Source organism: Neltuma alba, unplaced genomic scaffold (assembly GCF_004799145.2).
Source record: "Neltuma alba isolate B1F8T4 unplaced genomic scaffold, ASM479914v2 tig00013810_pilon, whole genome shotgun sequence".
In the NCBI taxonomy this organism is placed as follows: domain Eukaryota; kingdom Viridiplantae; phylum Streptophyta; class Magnoliopsida; order Fabales; family Fabaceae; genus Neltuma; species Neltuma alba.
In genome coordinates, this window is record NW_021637923.1 from 1 (window position 1) to 9,219 (window position 9,219).

The 9,219-nt window shown below is 38.3% G+C and overlaps 2 protein-coding genes across 2 annotated transcripts; both read left to right on the forward strand.

Moving 5' to 3' along the window:
* The first annotated feature begins 3,888 nt into the window (after nucleotides 1-3,888).
* LOC114739226 (scopoletin glucosyltransferase-like) lies at nucleotides 3,889-5,583 on the forward strand. The gene has a single exon (XM_028927272.1). It carries the CDS (start codon nucleotides 4,043-4,045, stop codon nucleotides 5,519-5,521), a length of 1,479 nt encoding a protein of 492 aa, XP_028783105.1. The 5' UTR covers nucleotides 3,889-4,042; the 3' UTR covers nucleotides 5,522-5,583.
* A 1,924-nt stretch (nucleotides 5,584-7,507) lies between these two features.
* On the forward strand, nucleotides 7,508-9,219 carry LOC114739230 (scopoletin glucosyltransferase-like). Its single transcript, XM_028927276.1, is given in 2 exon segments — nucleotides 7,508-8,445; nucleotides 8,447-9,219. Coding segments are annotated over 2 exon segments (1,473 nt in total). The 5' UTR covers nucleotides 7,508-7,557; the 3' UTR covers nucleotides 9,032-9,219.

A 9,219-nucleotide genomic window follows, 5' to 3' on the forward strand; every position in this document is an offset into this window, starting at 1 on the left:
TTTTTTTTAGATGAAAATCTTACACTACTAATATTATATATTCTATGTTTTATGTTAAACATGAAAACGCTGAAGTTTTATGAACATAAACATTGTTATTGTTAATGGAAGGTTTTTTTTATGCGCAGAAATCCTGCATCTGATTATGATTTATTATTATACTACAAATAACAATGTTTATATGATCACATATGATTATGTTCATGTATATGAAACCATACATGTTGCCATGTTAGTGAGTTACTTGAAGTAATTGTCGCAAAGGTTTCCTTGGCGAGTTGTATAGTCTTAAAAAAGCCTTGGTAACAAAGAAATATATTGTTTCATTAGTGAGTTGTAGCTTTGAAAACATCTCACTCATTAAATTTGACGCATAAACATTGTCATTGTTAGTGTCCACATCAAGGGAGCAAATTAATATTCTCAAAGTACTACTTGGCCGTAACAGCGAGGAGTTAATATCTCATTTCCATATCTGAAGTAATCATTAGCTTCACTTATAATTGTGTGCCCTAATCGGATGTCTTGGCAAATGATCTTTTCATTGTCTATATTTTATAGCAGAGATATGTTTCGCACTTTCAAATTGATTCTGCAATTGAGTGGGAATTAAGGGAATAAAGGTTAAGTGAATAACTCTCTTATCATATGTAATTTTAAACTTTTGACTTGCAGCTCTTGGACTTTTCTTTGTGATAAAGGATGAATAGATTTTCCTTGTCAAGTTAACTTTTTCAGAAGTTTTGACCGGTTTCATTAGAGACAAATTTTACAGCCTGCACCGCACTTTTGCCGGGCAATTTTGCATTACCAAAAGTTATCTACATACGAAGCTCTGTAGCACTTACAAGTCATTAGTTTAGAATTTAATTATTCATAGGATAAACCACCACGGTCCATATTATGCATTCTAAGCAAAGGTCAGAGTACGCGTCCAAAAATCTGCACAACATCTAACATCTTCCAATGCAGTATGTCAACTGATTGAAAAATCCACCCCCATGAACCTTTTTACTACTTGACATCCTATCCCGTCTTATTCCATGAACCATCGCACTAAATCTTAAACGTGAATCAGCATTTCAAAGTATATTATGTTGATCATCACAAAAAGTCAAAAAAAACATTCAAATGCTAAATAATAAAAGACTTTGGAGCATCCTTTGCATTTCGTGGCTCGGGAAGTTCTGCAGACATACACATTAGTTAATAGTATCAAAAATATTCTATAGATATAGATGAAATTAACAGTTGGATTTCCATAGCACAACGTATAAAGTACAAGGTTTACATTTGACTTTGATTTTTATTTGCAACAGGATGCCCCTCTTGGGTGGAAGAGAAATACTCCTCCGGTCCTAATTATAAGACCCAATTGACTTATTTGAGGAGATTAAGGAAGTAAGTTAAGTTGGTTATTTATAATAAAGTGTTGTCATTCCTAAAATATCCTTGCTAATTAAGTATATTGGCTAAAACTATCATTATTAGAAGGATTATCTTGGAAAAATGCATAAATATAGAGACAAAATGGATTGGGTCTTATAATAGGACCAAATAAAAAGTCAAATTGGGTCTATAATAAGGACCGGAGGATACATGTTCAATTTCATTTTTTCTGGAAATGACGTGCTCTGTCTTTCTTTCACCTATGTGAATTGATTTCGTCTTTTGCGTAGATCCTTACAATTGGACAGAGAATATAGAAAAACCCCATCAATTAATTTTGATATATTGTTTCAAATGCCAAATCAACAAAAACAGGTAAAATGAGAAGAGGAATGAGAATACTTCTTGAGGTTTGGACAAAGCTTCTTGACTTGGAAAAGATAACAACACTTGCACTTGCATTGAAGAAAGCCCTTGGATCGAATGAAGGTCTAGTCTGTGGGACCATAATTGTTGACATGAAGTAGAAGCATTTTGTCTTCCTTTCTTTGATAGTGATCCTTATTCACTTGCAAAAATTTCATACATCTCCCTCTCTCTGCTATGTCCCTTGATCCTACTGATAACATGTTCAAGGATGGAGAACCTAGAGAGAGTTGGTAGCCACAACACTGAATCTGGCTGGGAAAAAGATGAAATTTTGGCAACATGAGAAAAAACGATAGCTGAAATATTGCTGAAATGAAGAAATATAAAATGGAGATAGAGGATTACAATATAAATGTACAATCGCTATTATCTCGTAGATTCGCTGCCCTCTTTAATCTCCATACTTGTGAAAAGAAGGGGGAATGTCATGAAGCGGAAACATCCACCATCCCTTTTCAAACGAACCTGAAGGCAAATGCTGCGGGTATGAAGGTCAAGATATAATGTAAGAAGAAGAGGAAAAATAATCATAAAAGAAAGAAGCCAAAAGCACTGCAAGCTGACTTTATCCGTCATATCCTCAGTGATTTCTCTCTACTGTCGCATCCTCGCCTAAAAAGAATCACCGCCGATTCCTCTCATCTCTGCCTCCCAACTATCATGGCCATCGTGATCATGGCTTCTTCTTCGTCGTCGCCAAGGCTGCTAGATCTCCCTACCATCCTTACTGAGAAATGAAAAAGAAGAATGCGATGGAATAGAGAGGGCGAGGACCAGTGTGTAGCCCTCACTTCTGTCACTCACCTTCCTATAGCCATGATCTCCTCGTCTCTGCTTCCCCAGTGTCATTGCCATTCTCATCAGTGCCTCTCTGCTATTGTCATGGTCACCAGATCTCCCCACCATCTTCAGTGTTTAGCTCCTCATTAGTAAAGACGTAGACTGAAGAAGAGACCAATGAAGAAAATATGAGTGAGGCGGTTTGAAAAAGAAATTGACGGTTGAAGGCTGGGAAAGAGGATATGGGAGGAGTTGAGAAGTGAGCCGTATGAGAAAGAGAGAATGTGTGATGCCGAAGAAATAGAAAGGACAAGACAGTGTTGACAGGATTCACAAATGGGGAAGATTCAAATTTCAAAATATAAGAAATGAGGCGGGATTTGAAATTCAAAATATAGTCTTTGCACGCAGCCATTTATATGAGCCACATGACACAGAGCCCGATAGGCTATTATTAAGCCAAAAATTCCTTATGAACAGTAAAATGAGTCTGAAGCCAAAAAATAAGCCATTTGAGCCGTGGCTTGAGTGGAATAGTATTAATAGATATATTGATTCTGCAACTATCCAAGTTTAACATTTTTACGTTTTCAGTTAATAAAATCGTGTCAACTCGCTCTTAAAATCGTGTTAAATTTTTAGATTTATTATATTTAATAACTTTATATATGAATCTTATAAAAATTTCTTTATTGAATGTGATAAATTATAAATATGTATGGATATAATTTCAATTATTTAAATTTAAAATATATTTAAATAAAATTGTTTTTCTTTTTTATATATTAATGATTTAATTATATATTTTTAATACTAATTTATTAATAAAAATAAACTCTTATAAATTCATAATTTGAGTTTACGATATGAATTTATATATTATTATAACTTTATTTAAAGACGAGCTATAGTTATCCTCCTTTTCCTTTGGCAGTGAATCCGCCGCTTTCACCGAATGATGTGTGGAGACACGTGGCACAATTAGATACATACGATTAAGTCAATGGCGCAAGTGCAAAGCAAAGTTGGTGACAAATTAGGGAAACAGAGAATTCACCCAGTATTGTTCCAGGCTTGTTTCAGAGATCCGTTGGTGTACGTGTAATCTGGAATTTTTTTTTGCATTAAATATATTCCTTTTGCAATTTAGATTAAAAGAATACAGAGGGTTAATTAACGCATGGGATTGGGTGGCGGGGTCCATCAATTCTTAACCTCACCAAAGGCAAACAAAACTGAAAAGCATTGGTCGTACTTTCTCAACTTTTAATTGGCTCTAGTCCTCTGCCACTTGGCACTTGACTTAGTCAATCATAGTGGGCAGTTCTTTAATCTGCCTTCAGTTTGATTATATATCTTCTTTCCCATCATCGTCTTCCTCAGATTTTCCCACCGCCATTATCAGTCTGGAAAAGAATTAAAACTTGTGAACCCAGAAGCAAAAATGGCCAGTGAAAACCAGAAACACCAACTCCACATATTCTTCTTCCCTTTCCTCGCTCAGGGCCACATGATACCCACTGTTGATATGGCTAAGATTTTCGCTAGCAGAGGCATCAGAGCCACCATTATCGCTACCCCTTTCAACCTTCCACTCATCTCCAGATCCATACAAGAATCCGTCGCTCTTGGCCTCCCCATCAACCTCGTACCCATCAAATTCTCATGCCAAGAACTTGGCTTGCCAGAAGGCTGTGAAAATGCCGATGCTATCTCATCCCCATCACTGTTTCATATCTTCTTCAAAGCAACGACGATGCTTCAAGAGCCTCTTGAGCAGCTCTTGCAAGAACACCACCCAGATTGCCTCGTTGCCGGTTCGTTCTTCCCGTGGGCCACTGATTCTGCAGCCAAATTTGGGATTCCGAGGATTGTGTTTCATGGGACCGGGGTTTTCCCTTTGTGTGTTATGGAATCTATAAGCCGCCACCAACCTTACAAGGATGTTGCGTCAGATTCAGACCCGTTTGTGATTCCTAATCTGCCAGGAATCGAGATTCAAATGACAAGGATGGCTTTGTCTACTTACAGCATCACCGATGAAGATACTTTCTTTACGAGATTGTTTAAAGCCGCAAAGGAATCAGAGGTAAAGAGCTTCGGAGTGGTGGTGAATAGCTTCTACAAACTGGAGGGGATATATGCAGACCATTATAAGAAAGCACTTGGAAGAAAAGCATGGCATATAGGCCCTCTTTCTCTCTGCAACAGAGACAACAAAGAAAAATCATACAGAGGAAAGCAAGCTTCCATGGATGCACAGGACTGCTTGAAGTGGCTCGACTCCAAGAAACCCCACTCAGTTCTCTACATCTGCTTCGGAAGTAGATCAGACTTCACCGAAAATCAGCTCAGAGAAATAGCCTTGTGTCTAGAAGCTTCTGGACAGAATTTCATTTGGGTTGTGAGGGAAAGCAAGAAGGACAAAGAAGAAGAAGGAGATAGAGATCTAGATCAAGAAAAAGGGTGGCTCCCAGAAGGATTCGAGAAGAGAATGGAAGGCAACGGGCTGATCATCAGAGGGTGGGCCCCACAAGTGTTGATTCTGGATCATGAATCCACCGGTGGGTTCGTGACGCACTGCGGGTGGAATTCAACACTGGAAGGAGTGAGCGCAGGAGTACCAATGGTGACGTGGCCTGTGTCTGCAGAACAATTTTACAATGAGAAGTTAATCACAGAAGTGCTGAGGATTGGGGTGGCAGTGGGTGTTAAGAAATGGGTTCCTCTGGTAGGGGATTATATAGAGAAGGAGGCGATTGTGAAGGCAGTGAAAGAGATCACGGAAGGAGATGAAGCAGAGGAAATGAGAAACAGAGCGAAGAAACTTGCGGGGATGGCGAGGGAGGCAGTGGAGGAAGGAGGATCTTCTCACTCTGACTTGAATTCTCTCATCGAAGAGCTTGCTGATCTCTCAAAATGAACGACACTGCGTTTTGTCTTTCGATTTGCACCTAATAATGGAGTTCCTCTTAGGCCTTGACTTGCTGTACTTTTAATGATATAATTAGGGCACTGTGAAAAATGTTTCTGAGATATATTTTTTCACAAACCCAAATAAACACCTCTACATATTTGTTTCATATATTGTAAAAATATTTTTAAAATCATAATTTTGATTTCATCCAAATACCTAGTAAATCTTTTAATTCTACTAATAAGCTTTAGATCTAATGGGATGGACAAATAGATATTATTGTGAAGAATCAAAATTTAAATCTTTATTAATAAGAATATTAGGAAACAATGCTTGAATAGTATATTGACTTCCTGTGTAGAAAAAATTTAAATCATTTATTTTATTCTTAATATCTCCATAAAATCCTGGGAAGGTCTTACATGTCTACCTGATTTTCGTGAGGTGAAATTTAAGAAAACATGGGTGAGGTTGGCCACGAAATAGTATCCCCTTTCGTGGAACTTGGAAATTTTCATGAAATCTGTTATAAGGAGACACTTTAAGGGGTGGGTAAGTCCTGGCACGGTCCCGGTAAGATTGGAGCAAGTGCAGACAAATCCTGTCACGGTCTGGGCATGATTGGCACAAGTCTGGGCTATTTGATTTCATTAATCCATATAAATGCACCGATGATTTCTTGAAAAATTCAGCTCAACATTACCCTCACTGAAGCCAATATTATCGTCATTTTTACAAACTTTCTTCCATTATTCATGTAAAAATAAAAATAAAAAATTCTTCGAACTTCATCGCCAATTTTAAAGTATACCTTTTATATGTTTAGGTAACAATACATTTATAGATATACGCATAAAATTCAATTTTATTAACATTACATCAAACTATACTCAAGATGACTTATTAACAATGTGCAACACACGCACGAGAGAAAAAAAAAGGCCCAGGTAAATCGGTACTAGAAAAATTTTCTAGTAGTTAATATAGAACTATAGAACTATAAAAAAGAGATTACCAACTGCTTGTTGGATACAATTACCGTTAATTTGAGCGGGAACAAAATTAGAAACAAAAAATTAAAAAGAAAAACTATCAAAACTGTTTACTATATTTAAAAGTTTTCTTTTAAATATTCTCTGGCTCGTTTTTCTTCATCCAATCTGGCCTTAGAATCTGAAACAATCAGTTCCCTAATCAAATCCGACATTAAGTAGTCGAGAAATATGATTTTGTCCTGATCTTTGGTCGCTGACACTTTTGTTCTTGTCTCATCTGATGACTGATGGTAGTCTTTTTTAACCTAGCTGACAGGGTCGCTCAAAAAATAAACAGAGGCGTGCCTATTTGAAAAGCCATCCACAGCCGAACCTATAATGAAGCAATTGAACGCCGGGACCACATAACCCAACCCAAGATTGTAAGCAATAATTTTAACATTAATTACTACTTTCATGTAACCCAAAAAAAAAATTACTACTTTCAATCTGATTATAAGATCCAGTTTAACTTTTAATTTAGTCTTAAAATATTTATAATAAATATGTGTTGTCTTTTTTAAGATATCATTACTAATCAAGTGTGTTGGTTAGAACTATTATTATTAGAAAAACTATCTTAAAAAATATATAAATATGAGATAAAATGAATTAAAATATTATATTTAAAATCAAAATAAAAATTAAATTAGATTTATATTAAAGATCCGAAATAATATTATTTAATCAAATAAAATTGTTCTGGGCAAAAAGGAAAATCTAGAATTAGAAATGTCCAAGAGTATATTCACGTTCATTCTCGTGCGGGCCATACTAGGGCCGCAAAAGTCAAAGCTTGACATTGACCATGCCAAGATGGTGGTCCCGCTAACCCCCCTCCCTTGTCAGTTAATTAGTCCGAGCAACGACTTTGACCCACCTATATATCTGATGCACGCAATTTCCTAGAGGTTCTATTCATATCTTCTCATCATCGTCTTTCTCTTCAGAAATTCCCAGAACCCTAAAGTCTCAAACATCAAAACTTGCTCTCCCAGAAAGCAACACATGGCTAGTGAAGGCCAGAATCACCGACTCCACATATTCTTCTTCCCCTTCCCTGCTCATGGCCACATGATCCCCACTGTTGATATGGCTAAACTTTTTGCTGGCAGAGGCGTCAGAGCCACCATCGTCACCACCCCTCTCAACCTTCCTCTCATTTCCAGATCAATACAAGAATCCATAGCACTTGGCCTTGCCATCAATCTCGTATCCATCAAATTCCCATGTGCAGAAGCTGGTTTACCAGAAGGCTGCGAAAACGCTGACGCTGTCTCTTCCTATTCGATGGTGCCGGCCTTCTTCGAAGCAACGACGATGCTCCAAGAGCCTCTTGAGCAGCTCCTGCGAGAACACCACCCAGATTGCCTCATTGCTGGTTCCTTCTTCCCGTGGGCCACTGATTCTGCAACCAAATTTGGGATTCCAAGGATTGTGTTTCATGGGACTGGGTTTTTCCCTTTATGTGTGAGTGAATCTATAACAGCCCACCAACCTTTCAAGGATGTTGTGTCTGATTCAGACCCGTTTGTGATTCCTAACCTCCCAGGAGTCGAGATTCAAATGACAAGAAAGATTTTGCCTAGTTTCTTTATGACCGATGAAGATACTTTCCTTACGAGAATGTTTAAAGCCGCAAAGCAATCTGTGGTGAAGAGCTTCGGGGTGGTAGTGAATAGCTTCTACGAACTGGAGGGGATATACGCAGATCATTATAAGAAAGTACTTGGAAGAAAAGCATGGCACATAGGCCCCGTTTCTCTCTGCAACACAGACAACAAAGAAAAATCATACAGAGGAAAGCAAGCTTCCATGGATGCACAAGACTGCTTGAAGTGGCTCGACTCCAAGAAACCCAACTCAGTTCTTTACATCTGCTTCGGAAGTAGATCAGGACTTCACCGAAAATCAGCTCAGAGAAATAGCCATGGGTCTGGAAGCTTCTGGACAGAATTTCATCTGGGTTGTAAGGAAAAGCAAGAAGGGCAACAAAGAAGAAGGAGATGGCGATCAAGATGAAGGGTGGCTCCCAGAAGGATTTGAGAAGAGGATTGAAGGTAAGGGGCTGATCATCAGAGGGTGGGCCCCACAAGTGTTGATTCTGGATCATGAAGCCACAGGTGGTTTCGTGACGCACTGCGGGTGGAATTCAACACTGGAAGGTGTGAGCGCAGGAGTACCAATGGTGACGTGGCCTGTGTCTGCAGAACAATTTTACAATGAGAAGTTAATCACAGAAGTGCTGAGGATTGGGGTGGCAGTGGGTGTTAAGAAATGGGTTCCAGTGGTAGGGGATTATATAGAGAAGGAGGCGGTTGGGAAGGCAGTGAAGGCGATAATGGAAGGAGAAGAAGCAGAGGAAATGAGAAACAGAGCGAAGAAACTTGCGAGGATGGCGAGGGAGACTGTGGAGGAAGGAGGATCTTCTTACTCTGACTTGAATTCTCTCATCGAAGAGCTTGCTGATCTCTCAAAATGAACGACACTGCGTTTTGTCTTTCGATTTGCGTCTAATAAAGGATCCTTTGACTCTCAGGGATTCCTCTGCTACCATGAGATTCATATGATCAATAATGTTCTGAGTCAATGTAGAGGTTCCTTTGGTTAAGAAGCTTAAGAAGATTTTACTATATTTTATAAAAATTTTACCGTCAACGTAGAGAAAAA

Coding starts and splice junctions, on each gene's coding strand:
- LOC114739226 (XM_028927272.1), top strand. CDS start 4,043: ATGGCCAGTGAAAACCAGAAACACCAACTCCACATATTCTTCTTCCCT.